General features: G+C 39.0%; 1 protein-coding gene across 1 annotated transcript; it reads left to right on the top strand.

Annotated features, from left to right (window-relative positions):
- The first annotated feature begins 187 nt into the window (after positions 1 to 187).
- Positions 188 to 19949, top strand: LOC122019383 (probable protein S-acyltransferase 22). The gene is made up of 7 exons (XM_042576855.1): positions 188 to 258; positions 336 to 407; positions 629 to 757; positions 854 to 934; positions 1273 to 1467; positions 18377 to 18482; positions 19873 to 19949. The coding sequence occupies exons 2-7, from the start codon at positions 387 to 389 to the stop codon at positions 19947 to 19949; spliced, it is 609 nt and encodes a 202-aa protein (XP_042432789.1). The 5' UTR covers positions 188 to 258; positions 336 to 386.
- The last annotated feature ends 3887 nt before the right edge of the window (positions 19950 to 23836 follow it).

Genomic DNA, 23836 nt, shown 5'->3' with positions numbered 1-23836 from the left:
GATCAGATGGCCTTTGGACAAATGCATAACCATAAAAGATGGATAATTCAGAATATTGGTTATTAGGGAGAAAGGTGATAGAGATCTCATTTACGATGAGCCACACAATCTTTTCAAGAAAATAAAGTTCTTATGTGCTTTATATTAACTTGGTTTTTCTCTAATGATTTCTATCTGTTTGTATTGCAGGTTCTAAAATATAGTAAGCATTGTAGAGTCTGTGACAAATGCGTTGATGGCTTTGATCATCATTGCAGGGTGAGGGTTTTCTCCATTCACAACCTTATATGTTTTGTTATCTTGTAGTAATATGCAGTATTCATCTTTCCTAGTAGTGGATCAATAACTGCATAGGAAGAAAAAATTACAAAAGGTTCTTCATCCTCATGGTGTTTGCTCTTCTCTTGGTAAGCACAAATATTTCCTACCATTCCAATAGTTGTATTCATTAATCATAGTGATTGACACTATTTTCTTAGTGTAGATTTATCATCTGTGTGCATCAACTTAGAAGATACTATTTTCTTAGTACGTGAAGGACCTGATACATAGAATGCATTTTATGTCAGGTCCTTTTCATTCTGATTGACTATTGATTGGTCTCCATGCTTTGTGCACCTTGGGCCAGCTTATTCTGCAGTGGGCTGTTGGGATGCTTGTGCTGATACTGTGTTTTGTTGAGAGAAGGAGATTTTCTGCTGAAATTGTTTCAAAGCTGGGTAGTAGCTTTTCCTTGGCACCCTTTATCATTGTGGTGGTGAGTACTCAGAAGAGAAAATGAATGAAAATCACACATCATAATGAGGATTTTTCAAGGTTCTGATACTAATTTGATAATGTCTCTATAATGCAGGCTGTGTGCACTTTATTAGCCATGGTTGCTACTCTTCCAGTTGCACAACTTTTCTTCTTCCATATTCTTTTAATAAAAAAGGTACACTACTTTCATATTTCTACTTGTGACACAGCAAACACTACCAGTTACACAGCTCCTACATTTATATAAAACAAACCTATGTATCCAGGTCAAATATCTCTATTTCAAGGAATATATCTTTTATATTTTCAAATTCTTTGCATTCATCCATACACTGAGCATTACTGAAACTTATTATCCAACTGAACTATTACAGCTTGTTATTTAACTGATAGATTTTCCATAGTGGAAAACAAATAGTAGAATTTGAACGATATGGTGTTGTTTATTCATCAATTCTGGAGAAAATTGACACTTTAACTAGCTCATGCTACTCTACATGGATGCGCTTACAGGGAATCAGCACCTATGATTACATTATTGCTTTGAGGAAGCAAGATCAGGAGCAGGAGCAACTTGCTGTTGGTGGGCAGCAAAGTCCGCAAATGTCCCAAGTGAGCTCTTTTACTGGACTAAGCAGCACCAGTTCTTTCAATCAATTCCATCGCGGTGCATGGTGTACTCCGCCAAGATTATTCCTTGAGGATCAGGTATCATACTTTCATTATTTAGAAAGTTATTGTGAATGTAATTTACCATGGTTAAGATTATTTTTGAAAAACCTTTTAATAAGATTTTTTTTACTGTACGAGGCAAATCCATTTAATTAAAAGTTTTTTTTTGGTAAAAAAGCCTAGTTGTAAATCTTTATCAGCACTTCATTCATTTCTCCTTATTCATCATTATCGTATTTTTGAATAAAAATTGAAATAACAAATGTAATCCACTTGCTTATTGTACACTTGGTTCAATGGTTAGCGAACTTAGGTGTGTGCTGTTTGAATTTTGTTTTCATGCATTGACCTCTTTAGATGATTTGTTTCTTGTGAACCTATTTTGAAAGATGCAATATATCTTTTAATATAATATGGGTAGTTAATGTTGTTATAATTAACCCGTTTTTATGGAATTTCGTGAACTAAGAATCTTGTAAACTGCATGCGATTTCTTATTCAAGCTCTCGCTGGAAAGCTAACCAAAATCAACTTAGTTGATCATTAGCTATTCATAAATTGAACTGCATTCACATTTCCATTGCCAACTTCTGACTTCTGAGAATTTGATAGTAGGATAATGTCTACAGTTTGTTAATATATATATTTCCATGACGCATGGGTGTTGGAAGGGAATAGAATGTCGTCCTCGATTTTGGGACTGTGAATGTGTCATGTCAAGTTGAACTTTTACCTTGCTTCAGCTCAATTGTGTAAATAATTGTCAATCTCATGGTATAACTTAAGTTAGATTCTATTACAGAAATTCTAGTTCAAAATTAATTCTAGTTCAAAATTAATGTCAATAGCACTCGTTGCTTTTTCACGTTCGTTTAAAAACAATTGAGTAAAATGCAGCAGAATATAAGTTAAGTAAAAACAATTGCTAACACAGTTTATTTTTACTTGGTTCGGAGTCTACAGCACTCCCGCTTGGTTAATATATATGCTTAGAACTTGTAAAGACAGGTCAAACATTAATATGCTTGGTTAATATATCCATCTACAGCACTCCCGCTTTTTCCTCTAAATATGATTTTCATTTAGCACAGAACTAATGCCAATTTTTTTATTTTGATGCAGTGTTTAAAGAGCTTGAGTAGAAGTTGGCCCTAAAGAAAACTTGTCAGTTACGATATAAACACACTTACGGTATGAATTACATGTATATATAACATTGACATATTATTTAGTACGAGATTTACATGTATGAAAGTTTTCATACAAAATTTCTTGATTGCCTACAACCCCAGGTGTGCTGATGACAAGTTGAAGAAGATGGCTCGTCTAAGAGTGATAGCTGAAAGCCTTTCAGAAGAAGAGATTGCTGGACTTAAAGAAGCAATTCCATGCGATGGACACCAACAACAGCGGTTAGTCAATGATGAGGTTTTGTAAAACTTGTGTGTTTGAAAAATTATTGTCATGAAGTTAAGGATAACTTGTATGATACAAATTTAATTTGTGGATCAATATGTATACATTTTGTTTGTATAATATAAAGTTTTATTTATTTGTTAAATAGTCTTATTATAAAAATGATTGTGGTTGTGGATATTCAATTATATGTAAATTTTGAGTGTTTTTATAATTTTGCGTATTTGGACAACGCTTAAAAAACAATATTTTATAAATTTAAAAGACAACGTTTTAAGTAATAAAAGACAACGCTTAAAAAACAATGTCTTTGAGACCAACCACAACGCTTTTAAAGCGTTGTCTTTGATATGTGCATTTTTACAACAGCATCTTTAACAACGCTTTTTAAGAACGAATAGACAACGCTTAAAAAGCGTTGTCTTTGTGACCAACCACAACGCTTTTAAAGCGTTGTCTTTGATATGTGCATTTTTACAACAGCATCTATAACAACGCTTTTTAAGAACGAAAAGACAACGCTTAAAAAGCGTTGTCTTTGTGACCAACCACAACGCTTTTAAAGCGTTGTCTTTGATATGACTTTCTACAACACCATCTACAACATCACTTTTTAAGTACATACGACAACGCCAAAAAAGCGTTGTTGTTTAGCTTTTTTCTTGTAGTGTGTGAGTGACTTGTACCAAGGGTGGGCTCCATAAGCGCCCCGGGGACTAAGGACCTCGTTAGGGATGGGCTCCTAAGTGCCCCTAGGACTAAGGGCCTAGTATGTTTGCCTCGTAGGGTTCAAGACTTGCTACCTTGGACCTACAAGGTTGCGCGCAATATGTAAGTGGTACATAGCCGGGATCCCCCTTATGTTGAGATTATTTTCAAGTATATATGTAAAAGAAAATGGTTTAAAAGATCATGAGACATACACATGTTTTTCGGATACATGTTTTCCAAAATCATATTGCATACACCTTATGATTATGCTATGTTTCATGTTATGCTCTTGATTATGATATGCCATGATAAGGTATGATTACGTTATGTTCATGCTATACCTTATAGACATGTTTCGGCCATTGATTTGTTGATTCTTGATATATAGATTTCGGCCATGGATAAGATGATGCCTTGATGTACATGTTTCGGCCATAGTATGATGCTTTGATATACATGTTCGGCCATGCTTTGATATACCATGATACTTGTTTGTTATGCCATGTCTAGCTATGTTTTATGCAATGCACTATGTATATGTTTCGGCCATGGTGATGCTTGATATACTATGACTAGTTGTGATTATATTATGATGCATGATATGCTTGAATAGAATGCTATGTTATGCTATGATTAGTTGAGATTATGACTTGTGATGCATTCTTGATTATGTGCTGATTGTTGGTTTTAGTGAGTAGGAAAGGAACTTACTGAGCCATGACTGCTCATAGCTTACTTTCCTTGTACCACAGATAAAGGAAAAAGCTGGATGAGTTAGAGGAGCAGCAGGAGGGGCAATGAAGATGTGTGTGGCAGTGGCTAGGCAACCAAATAAATAAGAACCTGCTTAAAGTTTCTTTAAAGAACTATGCATTGGTATTTTATGACTTGCGATACCTAAACATGTGTGGCTTGACATTATGATTCCACTAGATTTGATGTTATGATTTTGATGCCATGTGAGAGTATAGTTCAAAAGAAATTTAAAAGAAAAGTTTTATTAAAACTATAAAAATTATTTTAAGTCTTCCGCTGTTTTAAAAAGAAAAATTTATACGTAGAGTATCGTAGCCCCGTCCCTTAGGGTAGCAGGGAGGGCGAGCGTTACAGGTTGGTATCAGAGCCAAGTTTATTGCCAGCTCACTACACACACATCAAGCCTCTTACCTGCTGCTCCAAGTAAGAATGTTTATGTTAAATTTTCTTGTTATATTCTTATGTTTGATTTTCTTGTCATATGCTTATGCTTTATTTTATTTCTTGTTATATTGCCTATGCTTTATTTCTTTACTACATTGCTTATGATTTATTTCCTTATGTTACATTGTTTGTCATTATATTCCTTATTTTTCCTTATGTTGTTTATGCTTTAATTTAATGTTTTACTTGCTTATGTTTGATGCTTTATTCTATGCTTTTAGTTATAATTTAGATTAGGATTACATATTGGTAGGTTAGGAATAATACCAGAACAAATATATAGAAACAAAACAATAGGTTAGATTGGCTAAAAACGATAACCACTTACACTAGTCTGTTTGTCCGTATTTAGATAAACATGGTTAGGACACGCAATGCCCGAACCGGAGGAACAGTGACTCCACCAGATTTGGCACAGGTAGTCGCGGACCTCCAGCATCAGATCGCAGAACAACAACAGCTGATCACTACCTTAATGGGTCACCGGCAAATCAGAATCCACTACCTGTGGTACCTACAGCCGCACCAGTGCCCCTGGCAGCCCCTACTCCGATGGTCCGACAAGAGGCCTATCTACTTCAGTGGCAAAGGCTTAAGCCGGAAGCATTCTCGGGAAACTGTGAACCATGGGATGCGCAAGCCTGGCTCAAAACCGTGGAGAACATAATGGAACTACTGGATTGGCTTGAACACGAGAAGGTCAAATGCGCGTCGTTCTGTCTTACCGGAGATGCCCGGATGTGGTGGGACAGAGTAAAGGCGAAAAGACAAATAAACCAAATGCAGTGGGCAGATTTTGAGACAGAGTTCTTAGAGGAAATCTTCCATATGCGAGTGACCAACAAGCACTATGACGAGTTCACTGAGTTCCGGCAAGGTGATCTGTCAGTCAATGAAGCCGTCAAGAGGTTCAACCGCTTAGCTCGATTGTGCCCAGAACTAGTCCGTACTGAAAAAGAAAGGGTCCGGTTGATGATAAAGATGCTCCGACCCGAGATAGCTCTGAACGTAGCCGGCGGAGTTAATAGACCGCAGACTACAGAGGAGCTGGTCAGCAGCGCCCTGATTACCGAGCACTATCAGGAAGCAATGAATAAGGGCAAGAACCAAGCACTGACCGGAGGACAAAAATCGCACAGTACCAGAACTGACTGGAAAGGAAACTCAGGTGGAAAGAGGAAACAGTGGAATAAAACAAAAGGTGGTCCGGCCAATAAGCAGACTAAGTACCCTCAGTGTGTCATATGTGGGAAGATGCATTCTGGAGTATGTCTTCTGCTACAACTGCGGAAGGGAAGGTCATTTGGCGAGAAATTGCCCTACTCAGTCTCAGGCACTACCTCCGCAGAACTTCCAGAACATGAGTGCCCCTGCACAGCTTCCCCAGATGCAAGCTGCCATAGAAGGGACTTCAATCAGCCAAGGAAGATTGGAGGCCCCTCCCACTATGACCAATGCCAGAGTCTATTCCCTCGCTCAGGATGACGTGGCGAACACCTCTACTATCGTCACAGGTCAGATATCCAATTTCAGTTAGTATGCTAGAATTTTATTCAGTGCTGAAAGCGAACTAATAAGGGAATCCATCGAGAAACTGAAACATGTTTCATATCCATTAGTTGAAACCATGTCCGGACGACTCTCTACCCTCACCATAACACCGACGTTATTCGAGAACATGTTAGAGAAGCAAACCAGGGACCCGAGCCTTCAAAGAATTAAACAAGAGACCGCAGAAGGAAAGAATGACGGGTTCCGTATCGCAGACGATGGAATATTATACCTCAGGGATCGATTATGTATTCCAGAGGATCCAGAGATGCGAAAGAAGATACTGGAAGAAGCTCATACAACGCCTTATGCAATGCACCCGGGTTCCACTACGATGTACCAGGACCTGAAAAAGAAATTTTGGTGGTCCGGTATGAAAAGAAAAGTGGCTCAGTACGTTAGTACTTGTCTGACGTGCCAAAGGGTAAAAGCTGAACACCAGAGACCCGGTGGATTATTACAACCTGTCCAAATTCCAGAATGGAAATGGGAAGAAATCTCCATGGATTTCATTTCAGGTCTACCCAAGACGACAAACGGGTATGATGCTATATGGGTGATCGTGGACAGACTGACGAAGTCTGCACACTTTTTGGCGATCAAGATGACTTATTCAACTGAACAACTAGCTCAACTATATGTTAAGGAAATCGTCAGATTACATGGTATCCCTAAGACCATTATTTCTGATAGAGAAGGACGTTTTGTCTCGCACTTTTGGGAGTGCGTTCAGAAGGCCCTCGGCACGAAGTTGTTGTTAGCACAGCCTTCCACCCACAGACTGATGGGCAGACTGAAAGAGTAAATCAGATATTGGAAGATATGTTAAGATCTTGTGCCCTGGACTTCAAGGGGAGCTGGTGCCGATATTTATACCTGGCAGAATTCGCCTACAATAATAGCTACCAAGTTACTATTGGAATGGCACCTTACGAAGCTCTATATGGAAGGAAGTGTAGATCTCCTATATGTTGGTATGAAAGTGGTGAAAAGAAGGAAATGGGGTTCCGAACGGAACTTATTGATGACACCACCCGAGCTATACAAAAGATCCGTCAACGAATAGAAACTGCTCAGAGTCGACAGAAGAATTATGCCGATAAACGGCGCAGACCGCTAGAATTCAACATCGGAGACTTGGTATTCCTTAAAGTATCCCCCATGAAAGGGATAATGAGGTTTGGAAAGAGAAGCAAGCTAAGCCCACGGTACGTAGGACCGTATCGGATTTTGGAAAGAGTGGGCCAAGTTGCATACAGACTAGAACTACCTTCAGACATGACTACCATTCACAACGTGTTCCATGTATCGATGCTCAAGAAATGTACTCCCAGCACAGATCAAGTGATTGAGCCTCAGTCGGTAAAGGTGCAGGAAGACCTGAGTTACGAAAGTAAACCCATCCAGATTCTGGACCGAGAAATAAAGAGATTGAGGAACAAAGAAATACCTTTAGTAAAGGTATTGTGGCGGAATCAACGATTTGAAGAAGCCACCTGGGAGCGCGAGGACGATATAAAACAAAAGTACCCGGAGCTATTTTAAAGTTCGAGGACGAACTTTTTATGAGGTACGGGGTACTGTAATACCCACTAAGCTTGTAAGATAAATATATGAATGTGGGATTTAACCTTAGAAAATAATAGGAAATGAGTTGAACCAAAAAGGAAATAAAAAGAAATAAAAATAGGGAGAGGTCAAGGATTGAACCTTGAACCTCTTATATTATATTTCATAGAATTAATGGGTAATAACCAGTTGGGATAGAGAGAAGATATTGATAGCAAAGGAGGGAAACTCATGATAAAGGTGAGAATAAAAGATAGCCAAAAGAAAACAAGTAAAGAGCAAGAGAAAGGCAACTTGCCTTCCTCCCTTTCTCTCCCTCTTCCTCTTTGGTTTTGCCGAAATCTTAAAGAGGAATTAAGGGGATTCATTCCCCCTTATTTTATCATGAATGGTGAGAATAAATAGAAAATAAAATAAGAAAAATAAAATGAAAAAAAAGGCTAAGGGAGAAGGAAAGCAAAAATCAAGTTTGCTACCTCTTCCCCCTTAACATAAAAGAGAGCAAGAAAAGAGAGAATTATTTTTCTCTCATTTTCTTCCACTCATCCTCTCCCTCACCGAAACCACAGTCCCCTCTCCTCCATCTTCAGCCCCAAAGCCAAGGTTTTTCCCCTAAGAAGCCTAAGACACAAGGAGGACTAAGCAAGGGAATTCAAGGGAAAGGAACTAAAAGAAGAGGTTACTTCTTCTTCACCATACCTTAGATCCACAAGCGAAAAAGGATGTAAGCTTCCCCTCACCTGTGGTACAAGGCTTTTATGTGTTTTTTTTTCGGATTTTATGAGGATCTTAAAACCTAGAAACAAGTTTGAGAAAATTCGGCTAAGAAGAGCTTTCAAAAATCTAGTGATGTTTAACTAGTCTTCACTACATGATAGATTTTCTATGCCATGGAAAAGGGTTCTTCTTCATGTTTTTATACCTATATGATGCTTGATCAGAGAAGTACTTAACCCTAGAATGTCGGCCAAAAACATTTTTAAGAGGCTAGGAAAATTTATTGTTTTACCCAACTAGTACAAGGTTCTCCCTATGAAATATTAAGGATCATGTATTAGTTTTCTTGCTTAGAAGATATTTGAAACTAAAAGAAAACCCACTTATATGTTTCGGCCAAGAAAGGGTTTAGGGTTAGGAAGACCCTTAAATTTAAATAAACATGCTCATGTGATAGAATACAAAGATCTTAAAAGATTTGTATGTTTGAATATTGCTAGAACTTCATGAACTCTTCTTAGGGTTTTTCGGCCATGATGAGATGGATAGCTTAGAAAAGCTTAAATAAAATTTTAATATGCTCAAGACCTCTGTGATGTTTAGATATGAGAGTTTTCTAATGCCCTCATGCTTAATTAGGGTGTAGAAAAATTTGTTATATGACATATGACATGTATGATCACAAGAGTCCAAGTTTGTTCATGAACCAAATTTATATATATGTTTCTTAGTAAATTTTACCATGAAACTTACTTAGGTTTTTCATGCTTTAGGCCACTTAAAAACCTAGCTAAAGAATGGTAGGTTTCGGCCATGAGAAAAAAATAAAAGAAAAAGAGAAAAAGAAACCTAGAAAGCCTAAGACACAATTTATATGTATGCTCATTATGCTTGTCTTTACACATGCTATGAAACTTGTATGACTTCATATGTTTTTATGTTACTTGAAGCAAGTTTAAACACTGATGAGTTTCTGCCAAGTAGGATTTAAATGACCTAGAGGCCCTAGAATTTAAACCGAAGGTGTTAAAATGCTTCTTATGAAAATATGACAACCTATTGATTGTGTCACATGCTTGTATGATTTTTCCATGACCAAAATGGACCTTTGTAAGTCTCGGCCATGGAGGTTTAGATGCCCTAGAAACCCTAGGACTTAAATTAATTATGCTCATGTCACCCTACATGAAAAATGATAAGTAGAAAGCCAAGGTTCAATTGCTATATGTTGTTTTATGACCTAAAATGATGCTAGGGTATGTTTCGGCCATACCTATTGGATGATGCCTTGTATGAATTTATACATAATATTAGTCCAAGTTCACATACTTGTATGCTTGTTTGTTGCCCTAATGAGAACTTGTTAAATTTTGACCATGACATATGTTAAGGGCTTAAAGAACTTAGGAACTAATTCAAATGTGTCAAATGTGTTTACCTTGTTCCTTGGTAAAAATGTTATAAATATGATTTAAAGTTGTCCATGCTTTTATGTCATATGGAACCTTGTTTCACACCTTAAGGTTTCGGCCATATGAAATTAGGGACTTGAGGAACTTAGAAACTAAGTTAATCATGTTTATAATGCTTCCTATGAAAATGTTATGATGATAATTTAGGTGCCACATGCTTGGATGTTGTGTTTAACCTAAATTGAGCTCTAAAGGGTTTCGGCCACAAGGGTTTAGGAAGCTTAAAACCAAGATAAATATGATACCATGTTTCCTATGATAGGATAATCACAAGATACACCCTTATGCTTAATATGTATGCTTGTGATTTATGACTTATGATATGATATGCATGCTTTTATGATATGATATGCTTTGTGCATAAATTATGCATGCTTATGTTATGATATGTGGTTAAATTATGCATGATTGATGCTATGTTAGTGCTTAAAATATGCATGCTTTCATGATATGATATGTGGTTAAATCATGCATGCTTGATGATATGCTTTATGCTTAAGATATGCATGTTTTTATGATCTATGCCTAAGTGATGCATATTGATATGACATGATGTATGCCTAAGTGATGCATACCTTTATGATATGATGTATTCCTAAGTGATGCATACTTTTATGACATGATGTATGCCTAAGTGATGCATACCTTTATGATATGATGTATGCCTAAGTGATGCATACTTTTATGACATGATGTATGCCTAAGTGATGCATACTTTTATGATATGATGTGTGCCTAAGTGATGCATGCTTTTATGATACATGATATGTATGACATGTACTTTACTTTATATGTGAGTGGCTTGTACCAAGGGTGGGCTCCATAAGCGCCCTGGGGACTAAGGACCTCGTTAGGGATGGGCTCCTAAGTACCCCTAGGACTAAGGGCCTAGTATGTTTGCCTCGTAGGGTTCAAGACTTGCTACCTTGGACCTACAAGGTTGCGCTCAATATGTAAGTGGTACATAGCCGGGATCCCCCTTATGTTGAGATTATTTTCAAGTATATATGTAAAAGAAAATGGTTTAAAAGATCATGAGACATACACATGTTTTTCGGATACATGTTTTCCAAAATCATATTGCATACACCTTATGATTATGCTATGTTTCATGTTATGCTCTTGATTATGATATGCCATGATAAGGTATGATTACGTTATGTTCATGCTATACCTTATAGACATGTTTCGGCCATTGATTTGTTGATGCTTGATATATAGATTTCGGCCATGGATAAGATGATGCCTTGATGTACATGTTTCGGCCATAGTATGATGCTTTGATATACATGTTCGGCCATGCTTTGATATACCATGATACTTGTTTGTTATGCCATGTCTAGCTATGTTTTATGCAATGCACTATGTATATGTTTCAGCCATGGTGATGCTTGATATGCTATGACTAGTTGTGATTATATTATGATGCATGATTTGCTTGAATAGAATGCTATGTTATGCCATGATTAGTTGAGATTATGACTTGTTGATGCATTCTTGATTATGTGCTGATTGTTGGTTTTAGTGAGTAAGAAAGGAACTTACTGAGTCATGAGTGCTCATAGCTTACTTTCCTTGTACCACAGATAAAGGAAAAAGCTGGATGAGTTAGAGGAGCAGCAGGAGGGGCAATGAAGATGTGTGTGGCAGTGGCTAGGCAACCAAATAAATAAGAACCTGCTTAAAGTTTCTTTAAAGAACTATGCATTGGTATTTTATGACTTGTGATACCTAAACATGTGTGGCTTGACATTATGATTCCACTAGATTTGATGTTATGATTTTGATGCCATGTGATAGTATAGTTCAAAAGAAATTTAAAAGAAAAGTTTTATTAAAACTATAAAAATTATTTTAAGTCTTCCGCTATTTTAAAAAGAAAAATTTATACGTAGAGTATCGTAGCCCCGTCCCTTAGGGTAGCAGGGAGGGCGGGCGTTACACCATAGCACTGAAACCTTGATGGAAGTTGAACTGGAACTGCAAAGTGTTGTGGATGATGAGATTGTTGCACAAGAGGTTGAGGAACAACAACCAGTTCAAGTAGACCACCTCTTCGCAGGTCTGACATGGTACGTCGTCAGCCTGAGAGATACTCATTTCTCTTGTCTGACCATGACGATGTTATGCTCGTTGAGAATGAGTCTACCTCCTATTAGGAAGCTGTGATGATACCAAATTCTGAGAAATGGCTAGAGGCCATGAGATCTGAGATGGAATCCATGTACACCAACCAAGTATAGACTTTGGTTGATCCACCTGAAGGCATCAAACCCATTTGGCGTAAGTGGGTCTTTAAGAGAAAGACTGACATGGATGGAATTATTACCTATAAGGGTCGTTTGGTAGCTAAAGGTTTCAAGCAAATTCATGGTATTGACTATGATGAAACTTTTTCTCCAGTAGTGATGTTTAAGTCCATTCGGATCATGCTTGCTATTGCAACATACCATGATTATGAGATCTGGCAGATGGATGTCAAAACCGTGTTTCTGAATGGAAACTTGCTCGAGGATGTGTACATGACACAACCTGAGGGTTTTGTAGATCCACTACATACTAGCAGACTATGCAAGCTGCATAAGTCCATTTATGGACTAAAGCAAGCTTCTCGGAGCTAGAATCTTCGATTCAATGATGCGATCAAACAGTTTGGTTTCATCAAGAATGAAGATGAACCCAGTGTCTACAAGATGGTTGTTGGGAACACAGTTGTCTTCCTTGTATTATATGTGGATGACATACTAATCATTAGAAATGACATCCCTTTGCTGCAGTTTGTAAAGACTTGGCTGGGGAATTGTTTCTCAATGAAGGACTTAGGTGAAGCAGCCTGTATTCTAGGCATAAAGATCTATAGAGATAGATCTAAGAAATTGCTTGGCCTAAGTTAAACTACATATATTGACATGGTATTACTACGATTTGCCATGCAGAATTCCAAGAAAGGATTTCTACCGATGTCACATGGTGTGAGTCTTTCGAAGACTCAAAGTCCCTCTTCTAGAGAGGAGAGAGACCGCATGGATAAGATCCCTTATGCTTTAGCTATAGGATCTATCATGCATGCCATGCTATGTACTCGTCCTGATGTATCGTATGCTTTGAGCATGACGAGCAGATACCAGTTAGATCCAGGTGAGCGTCACTGGATAGCGGTCAAGAATATTCTTAAGTACTTGAGAAGGACTAAAGAATATTTCTTGATATATGGAGGTGATGGTGAGCTAGCTGTAAAGGGTTACAGTGATGCCAACTTCCAAATTGACCAGGATGACTATAGATCGCAGTCTGGGTTCGTGTTTTGCTTGAATGGTGGTGCTGTGAGCTGGAAGAGTTCGAAGCAGGACACAGTTGCTGATTCTACAACAGAGGCTGAGTATACTGTTACATCAGAAGCAGCAAAGGAGGCAGTTTGGATCTGCAAGTTCATTATTGAGCTTGGGGTGGTTCCTAGCATAGCAGATCCTATAGAGCTCTATTGTGACAACAATGGAGCAATTGTGCAGGCTAAGGAACCTCGCTCACACCAGCAGACCAAACACAGACTACGGCGCTTCTATCTCATTCAAGAGATCATCGATAGAGGAGATGTGAAAATTTACAGAGTACCCACAGAAGCTAACATAGCTGATCCCTTGACCAAGGCTTTGGCACAGAGAAAGCATGATGGTCACACTAGGTCATTGGGCCTTAGAGCCTACAATGATTGACATTAGTGCTAGTGGGAGATTGTTAGTGAGAGCTGATGTGCGTAGATTGTATACACTTGTTAGCATGATTTGACGCACATTCACATATTTTGAGCATGCTTGATCTATGCATTTTCGTACATCTAGATTTCCTTTTTAGCATATTTACTCTTTTTGTTCAGAGATCTGCTTTTGTGCATTTTCTGTACACAGGAGTCAAATTTGGTGAAGGATGCGTGTTCGAGGCCAAATCTGCAAACAAAGCAATGTAGGAAGGCATTGTTCCTGAACCCCACACGACCCTGCCATGGGGGTTTGCCCAGGTGGTGTGGAGATGAGAGGCCATGTAGCTACAACAGAGAAGGGAGATGGCCTGGCCGTGTGAACCTCACACTGTCGTGCCATGTTTTGAAGCCCAATGAAGGCTAGGCTATGTACACCAAACGACCATGTAGTTTTCCAGGGACCAGAGAAGCCTCGGTTGTGTACCTTACACGTCCGTGTGAGGTTTCCAGTGAGCAAGAGAGTGCTAGCCGTGTGCACCATACAGTCGTGCCGGGTTTCCAGAGGCGAAGGTAGTACAGGCCGTGCAGATCTACATGACCGTGCAAGGGGATCATTGGTAGAGGCAAGCCATGGCCGTGTACCTCACACGGCCGTGTGAAGTTGGCAGAGAAGAGAATGGAGCAGGTCGTGTCAACCTCACACGGCCGTGCTTCGGGGCCTTGTGGCGCCCAAACCCCTCTTCTATATAAGGCTTCCTTCAAGATTTGAAAGGGGATCTTCTCCCCTTTGGGAGAGAGGAAGATTTGGGCGATTTCCCTTCATCTTGGAGGGATTTTCTGTCGATTCTAGGGAGGATCTTCACCGATTCGACTCTAAGATCGAAGGATTGGATCTGAAGACAATTCTTCTCCGTAGATAAGTTTTCTTTCTCTCATTTCTTAGATTTGAGGGATTAAGAATGCTTGTAATCTTTGTTTCTTGGGATTTCTTTCTTGGATTTATGGAGTAGATCTTTTGTTCTAGGAATGGAGGGAGTATTTGTAAGGATATCTTGATGTAAAACTCTTGTGAATATGCCAATTTCCTATTTCTATGATTTTGTCCTGTTTGTATCTATTCTTTCTTGTGTGGATTGTTGAGATTGTGCATAATTACCATGCTTGATTGAATGATTGGATACCTTGTGGATCTTGTAGAGGTGATTTCTCATTTGATTTTCTGAGGGATCTTCGTGACAGGAACATGCCCGTGTAAGGACGTTTGAGGGAGAATCTTGAAGGTGAAATAAGGTCATTCAAGGGGGTAGGATAGATATGTTGTATTAATCTTTATATCTGGATGGGTTGATGAGTGATGGATTCCTATGTTGATTTTTCGAGGGACGCACGTGACAGGCAAGCCCATGTAAGGACAACATAGATTCATGCCTAATTGATCAATCAATGTATGGATTTCAGTCCTAGGTCGGTTCTCTATTGCAAGAGAGAACCGACAACCTTCTACAAATGATGGACAATTGAGAAAAAAGATTTGGTAGATCATTTACATTGAATAACCTTACAAAGAAACCAAAACTCCTAGAATATACCTTATCATTGCCTTTATTCTTGTTACCTATTCTTTCATTCCTTTGTTTACTTTTCATAGTTACACTTAGACTTTGTCAACCCATTGATTTGTTGTCTAGCTAATTTGCGTTGAGATATTCTTAGTGCTTATTCCAGTCCCTGTGGATACGATAATCTTTTATATTACTTGCGATATTTCCGTACACTTTTAGAGAGACAACAAGTTTTTGGCGTCGTTGCCGGGGACTGCGCTATAACATTAGGGATTTTCAATTGAGTTAGACTAGACATAACTTTTATTTTCATTTGCATAGTTAAACCTAATTTTTAGAATTCTGTTTTCATAACTTTTTCTTGTATTTTTTGCTACATCTTGTTTCTTTTGTAATTCTAATTCTGCACTTTTTAATTCTTAACATTCTAACCTAACTTTTCTCTATTTTTCTTGTCTTTAATTCAGTTTCGTTCTTCTTTCTTTTCTTTTGAACATATCTTGCTATCTTGTTCTTGTGTATGTGAAGGTTTAACTTTGCAAGAGAACTTCTTCCTTTAGATCCTGAGATATGCAGAACATTTCATAGAAGAAAAATTCTACAAAGAAAACAAGAAGAACAAGAACATTCTATCATGGCGAATAGACCACTAAACGATTATACAGCACCTTACGCTAGGGGTTTTCGATCTAGTATTTCAAGGCCTTCTATTGAAGCAAACAATTTTGAGATAAAACATGCAATTATATCTATGGTGAAGCAAAATCAGTTTGGTGGAGGACCGCATGAAGACCCGAACCAACATTTAGAGGTCTTCTATGAGATATGCGGGACAATGAAGATGAATGGTGTTCCTTCAGAGGCAGTACGCCTACTATTATTTGGGTTTTCTTTGAGAGATATTGCCAAGTAATGGTTGAATTCTTTGGTTCCAAATAGCACCACCACATGGGAGCAATGTGAGCAGCAATTTCTTGACAAATTTTGTCCCCCAAGTAAGACTGCTTATATGAGGAATCTTATTGCAAGTTTCAAGCAAGCGGACTCTGAATCTTTATTTGAAGCTTGGGATAGATACAATAGTATGCTCAGAAAATGCCCACACCATGGTTTGGAAAGGTGGTTAGTGCTACATACATTTTATAACGACATTAATTGTTATACAAAAGTGTCCCTTGATTCAGCTGCTGGAGGGGCACTTATGAATAAGAGCTTGGATGAAGCCGATGAGATAATAGAAAGTGTAGCACAAAACCACCATCAATGGGCTAATGAAAGAAGTGGTGGCTATTCTTGTATGAACCCAACAACAAAAGCATCAGGAAAACTTGATGTTAATGCAGTGACCTTATTGGCTGTAAAACTGGATGCTCTTACAAAAAGGTTTGAGAATATGGGAGCTAGCTCAAGTACGGTCAATGCCATTATTTCTTCTTGTGAAGTATGTGGAAGTTCTGAACTTTCAAATGACTCATGCCCATTAGGAGCTATCACTGCACAAATCAATCAATTAGAGCAATGTGATGTAATCATGGGTTTCAATCAAAGGCAGAACAACCCATACTCAAATACCTACAACCCTGGATGGAAAAGTCATCCCAATTTTTCCTATAGAAATAATCAAGATCAAGGACCATTCATGGGGGCAAGGCCTAATTTTCAATTGGAGTAGCAAAATTTTCAGCAATAATCTCCTCAAGGCTTTCCTACGTCTAAAATTGCAAAGATGTTTGAAGAAATTATGTCCACTTAGAATGAAATGAAACAAGAAACTTTAAAACTCACTCAGAGCAATGGATAATTCTGATAGACATCAAAAGATCTTGGAAAGTCAGATTGCCCAACTAGCTTCCTCATCTTCTAGAGCACCAGGACAATTACCTGGCAAGCCTGATGTCAATTCCATAGAGCAATGCAACATAATTGAGCTTAGGAGCGGACGGACCTTGGGAGATCCCCAAGTGACTACTCCAAAAGGGATGCACACGGAAGAAGAGCTCTCTTCTCCAACACCAAATCAGATTCAAGATAATGAGGAGAGTACCACTAAGGTTGAAGAGACTCTTCCACTTAACCATCAAAGTATAGCAGTCCCTTTTCCTCAAAGACTTATTATGTTAAAGAAGGATGAAGAGTTTGACAAATTCTTGGAGAAGGTAAAAGAAATATGTGTTGAAGTACCACTTATTGATGCAATCCTTCAAATGCCCAAGTTTGTCAAATTCCTGAAGGACATCATGTCAAACAAGAGAAGAAAGGGAGACATAGAGACCATTGCACTTACAGAGGAATACAACGCTCTTTTTGAAAAGAACACTTCCCCAAAGTTGAAAGACCCCGGAAGCTTTTATATTCCTTGCAATATAGGAACTGAATTTATTGAGAAAGCTTTTTGTGATTTGGGGTCAAGTGTTAGCCTCATTCCTTATTCTATTTGTAATAAATTAGGTCTCAAAAACTATAAACTTACTACCATGGCACTGCAACTTGCTGATCACTCCTGCAGGTACCCTAAGAGTATCGTTAAAGATGTGTCGGTAGAAGTATGTGGGAGTATAATTCCCACCGATTTTGTTGTATTAGACATGGAGGAGGACCCAAAAATCCCTATCATATTGGGAAGACCATTCCTTGCTACAGTAGGAGCTCTTATAGATGTTAAAAATCATAAACTTTCTTTGGTGATTGGTAAGGAACGATTGGAATATGATTTATCTAAAACCTCTAACCATGTATCTTCTCTCTTAAATGCTTATAGCAGGACAAGCATTTACAAATTGGAAGAATGGAACTTCCACCCTCATGGGAGGCCACCAAACGAAGGAAATAATGTGGTGGAAGATGTTAGGAGGAGACCTCCCAACAAAAGTGACAAATATGTCTGCCCTCCAAGGGCAAGGAAAACAGAGGAGTAATCAAGATTGGTCGAGCTAAAGACCTTAAACAAGTGCTTCTTGGGAGGCAACCCAAGGGTTTCTTTTAATTAGTTTCATTCCATATTTCTATTGTTCATTAGTAGTGTTTTTACTTGGTTTTTTCTTTGTTATCAGGTTGAAATTTCACTTCCATTAGCTGGCCATGACTTCTTCATGTGCATGGAAGTGTTGGAAGAGCTAGAAAGGAGAAGCATCAAGTGGAACAAAACAGAGTATGGCCGTGTGTTGTACACGGCCAGGCTTATGGTGCAGAGAAGGGAGATGCTTTGGCCGTGTCTACATGACACGACCGTGTGGAGTCTCCAAAGAAGAAAAGGTGCATGGCCGTGTCCCAGACACGGCCGTGTGAAGAATCCAAGGGAGGAAAACCTTTTGGATGTGTCTCACACACGACCGTGTGAAGAATCCAGAGGAGGAGAACTTCTTGGCCGTGTCTCACACATGGCCGTGTGAAGGAACCTGTGCGGAAGCATGCACTGGCCGTGTCATCTGACACGGCCGTGTGCTGATTCTAGAGAAGGAGGCTGGTGAGGCCGTGTCCCAGACACGGCCGTGCAAAGATACCCGAGAAGGAGAAGGCAGGGGCCATGTAGATCTACACGACCCGTGTGGAGAAACCTATTCAGGTCGTGTCTCCTATACACGACCAGATCTAGGCCGTGTCCCCCACACACCCACCTCATCTCAACACCCTCTTCTCTCCAAAATTCCTCTCTTCTTCAACCTTTCTCACAAACCTTTTCAGATCTAGACCTAAAACCCTTTCTTCTTCACAAACTTCACCAAGATCTAAATTCTTCTCTTCTCCTAGATCCAAGATCTCCACTTTCATAACCCTAAGATCTATTTCCTCCAACCCTAAACAATATCCTTCCCCACTCAAGCTTGACAATATGTCCAACCTATTGAAGAGACTTCGCAAGGCTGGTGGAGACAAAGGAAAGGAACCATCCAAAGAGAAAAGGAAACAACTAGTGCAAGGCAAAGGAAAGAGGACCTCACGCAACGAAGGTAATGACAACGAATTCAATGTCGTATTTAGAAATGATGATCAAATTATTAGATTTGCAATTCTTGTCAATAGAAAGATCGTGTGTACTAGGTATATGAACTCAACTATTTTAGATACGATGGGAATTAGGGATGATATAGATTGGATGATTGAGTTCTTAGATTGGAGTGATATGTCACATCTACCTACTTATCCTCGCCTTGTTTTGGAGTTTCTAAGCTCACTAGATGCCCATTTTGCCAATGAGGATGATTATGTTGGCAAGATAACCTTTAGATTAATGAATCAAGAATTTCAATGGGCACTTAGTGATTTCAACACTTGTTTTGGATTGTCTTTCAGTAGCTCTCGGAGGTTTGACTCTAGGTTTAATTGGAACAATTTTTGGAATTCTATTACCGGATTAGATCATCCCTATGAGCCCTCTAGAGCCAAGGCTTCTCTCATGCAAAACCTTGTTTTTAGATACCTACATCGTGTCATGAGCAAAATTATTTTTGGTAGAGGGGAAAGTGATGGAGTCGTTAAGAAAGTAGAACTTTATGCTTTATGGGCTATGTTGCATAAGGTTGATTTTGATTCCGGTTTTCATTTTCAGCAAACCTTAGTGAGAGCCGCGAGGGTGTCTTCGGTGTCAATAGTTCTTGGTGGGTTGATTACTCAAATAGCAATTAACTTGGAACTTGATTTAGATGGGTTGGAAGTTATTCATGGCAATGATATGATCGACATAGATGCATGTCTTGCCATGAAAATGATTGTTCAGGATGAGAATGGTTTCGCATTTCCTAGGAGGAATGGGTTTCCTCAACCTCTTCCTTGTCCCGAACGAACTTCCATTGGTAACCCAGCTAATTGGGTAATCACTGATGTAGACCCCGAGAATGTCCCCTCTGTAACGTCCGCCCCTCTGCTACCCTAAGGGAGGAACGGGGTTACTTACTTGAATCATACATATACACATATATATGCATATGAAATCATGACAGTGGACGCGAGGTTAAAAATTCAATTTGATCATATGCATATTAACTAAACATGATATGTGAACAATATAATCATATCACATATTAAACATGCTAACAAGCTAATCCTTTAACATAACATGTGAACATCCTAGTATTCATGCATATAACTTGATTTAATATCAACCATTTGAGACATGATTCATGATATCATAAGCATATTAACATGAAACAAGAAGAACATAAGTCCATAAACTATCCATATGAGCTCAAGTTATTATCAAAAGCATAAGCATAAAGTCAAAACATGTTTCACATGCACAACTTAGATATATATAAGTTTTGAAACACAAATGGATCTATTCCACCATGCCACTGCCACACACATCTTTCGCCCTTCCTGCTGCTCCTCTTAGTGTAGCCATTCCTTACCCTTTTCTGCAGTACAAGAAAAGATAAAACTATAAGCACATAGGCTTAGTAAGTTCCTTTCCTACTCACAAAAATCATAAATCATAAACTAGCCATAGAGTAGTGACATGTTCATTTAAGTATCATAGGCATATCTCAAAAGAGAATAAGCATAACATATGAGAGCATAATCAAAAGGTAGTAGCATGTTCATCTAGGCATCATAAACATATCTCAAGGGAGCATTTTTTTTTTAAAGCATAAAGATCACATAACATGAATTTTCTCCATAGAGCATTCTTCTAAAGCATAAGAAATCATATATCATGAGACATGTAGATGCAAGATGTTCTTTTGAAAACATGTAACTTATAGCATGAAATGAGTAGATGCAAGATGTTCTTTTGAAAACATATATCATATAGGTACTTAAACATAATCTCAACATGAGGGCCCGACTTTGTACCACATACATGAATTTGCGCACATCCTAAATAGATCCAAGGTAGCTAATCTTGAACCTACTAGGAACTAGCCCCGTTTCCTTGACCATCGACCTAGGGGCAACTTAGGAGCCCATCCCTTTTTACTAGGCCCGTTTCTTTGACCATCGACCTAGGGGCAACTTAGGAGCCCATCCCCGGTACAAGCCATACAAAAGTAAAATAGCATATCATGTTTCTTGTCATATCATAGCATATCATGTTCTTGTCATATCATAGCATATCTTGTTCTTGTCATATCATGAAGAGTGCTCTTAATCCCAACTTAAGGGAAGCATCTCTTAGGCTTTTCATCATACATAAGCCTTACATAAGTATAACATGATGGCACAAAGTGCACAAAACATATGGCATGTCATAAAAAATGTAAAATACCGAAAAATAGAGAATATTAATAAGGGAATTTTTCGAAATTTTTAGAAATTTTTCGGGAATTTTCCGGAGCTCGTGTGGACAAGTTTACGGGGATAAAAACGGGGCCCGAAAAAGCCTATTTAGGCTCCCCTATTTTAACGAGGAAAAGTTGAGTTTTCTTTTAATTTTTTTTTCCTTTTTCTTTTTCTATTTATTTTTCTTTCTCGCCGACGCCGTGCCCTTACTCATGCCCGACGGTTTTCTTCTTCAAAAACTGTCGATGCGATCTTTTCTTCTCCTCTTCTCATCAATTCTTTTCCTTCTTCCCTCGCCACTGCCGATCATCTGCTTCTCTGCCCTAATCTGCTGCCGGCCAAGTTTTTCTTCCCGCACAAAGGAACCCCAGCGCCGGCCGCCCTCGCCTGTGCCCTAGCACCACCGCGTATCGCACCTCAGCCCTAGTTCTCCGGCCGACTCCTCCTCCTCTTTGGGCTTGTGATACCGCCGATCCCTTGCCGCTGCCCTAGCGCTGACGCCTCATCCGAGCCTCCACTTGGTTGTGCCCTAGATCGGTCCGAGTGATACTCGTGTCATCTTTTCTCTTGAGTCGTTGCCCTAGATCGCCGCCCAACGCTAAAGGTACAAGTTGTGCCCTAGCCATCTCCGGCACTGCTCTCCTGCAGTGCCCTATCGCCACTCTCCTTGTGCCCTAGTACCGGTCGGCTAGCAGTCAAGTGACAGCAGTAACCTTGTCGGATCCTATGTCATCACAGGCAGTAAGAGGGAATAGGTAATATATATAATTGTTGCTAGAAATTTGTTGGTGATAGATTATCTTGTTGACTCCTTGATCTCTTTGATCAGGACAGTGAAATTGCAGGGCGTTACTTAGGTTTCCAGCAGCTACCCTTGTTCTGATAGCAACTAGCTTATGTGAAGATAGATCTAAGCAGTACGGTGGATTTCAGAAGGTGAGGTACTGTTCTGTGAAGTTGGAATCGTCAACAGAGTTAACCAGAACGGGTAATTTGGGTACATATATTGAATTATGTGTGAATTAGGGTTCTTGTTAGATAAGTAGTTGATTTAGCTATTTGATACATGTTGAATTGCTAAATTATATTTGTTGAATTAGGTAGGTTTGAGGATTTGATTTAGCTAATTAATTTATATGTAATTAGCTAAATCTGTATATTATGTATTACAGGAGTCTGATTCGAGATGAGTATCTCGACTACCGGTTTGGACTTTTCTATTGGAGGTGGCTACTTTTGACTTTATGTCTTTGATATGCATAGTAGTGAATTTAACAAGTAGCAATAATTATGTTCTCTTATTTGTTTCGGTTAATCACTACCCGATACCTGTTACATGATTGGTTGATTGCTTGTTTTGCATCTCATGTATTCCTTACCTGTTGATACATGCTTATAGGGGTAGTGATACACCATGCTTCACCATGTTCAAAACCTAGGTTTTATACCTTCAGTGTACCTTTAATTTGATTCGTTGACCTATGGTGCACTTTTATATATATATGGATTAGCTCAGGATATTTTGTGGTTAGTGTCATGCACAATTTGCATGATTGCATGCTGTGCGATAGTACACTCCATTATTGTTGAACACATCACCAGTTACATGGATCTGCACACACCACCACTCATGGGTTAGTGGTCGATTCAAGCAGTGTGTGTTGCAGCAGAGACTTTGTTTGGCTCCGTTGGTCCGCTCATGGGTAGCGTGATGCAACGTGTTAGCCGGCAGGGATTCCTCCCCGTCATCGTGTACCGGGAGTTGAGAGCATTGCGCTCCCCCATTTATGATTTGGGGTAGGAGGATAGGTGTACTCTGACAGCATCCCATCCACTCCGTCACTCATCAGGAGTAGTGACGACAGAGTGCACGGTTGTCACAACCCTACCCACTCGACCTCACTATTGTGTGTGAGATGATTGACTGCGTCAGGGGTGACCAGGATGCATCATTGGCATCATATGCATGATGCATTTATTGCTTGTGTTTGTTTTTGCTGCATTTATTTGTTGCATATTGTTTGGATACCTATGTTTGACATGCATACTGGATTTCTATATCACTCGGACTGTTTGTCCTTATACCCAGGTCCTGGTTAGTACAATTTCTCTCCTGTTTACTTCAGATGCATTTTTATCTTTCTTATATCAGGAGACTGTACGCATGATCAGTGCTAGGTGTTATTTCCCTACTTTGTATATCAGTTGTACTTGCTGAGTGTTGGACTCACCCTGCCTCCATTGTTGTTATTTTTCAGGTTGATGCTGTCAGGAGAGAGTTCCAGTTGCTAGTC

The sequence above is a fragment of the Zingiber officinale genome, chromosome 9A, assembly GCF_018446385.1.
Source record: "Zingiber officinale cultivar Zhangliang chromosome 9A, Zo_v1.1, whole genome shotgun sequence".
Classification (NCBI taxonomy): domain Eukaryota; kingdom Viridiplantae; phylum Streptophyta; class Magnoliopsida; order Zingiberales; family Zingiberaceae; genus Zingiber; species Zingiber officinale.
This window is presented reverse-complemented; position numbering and strand designations above follow the sequence as displayed.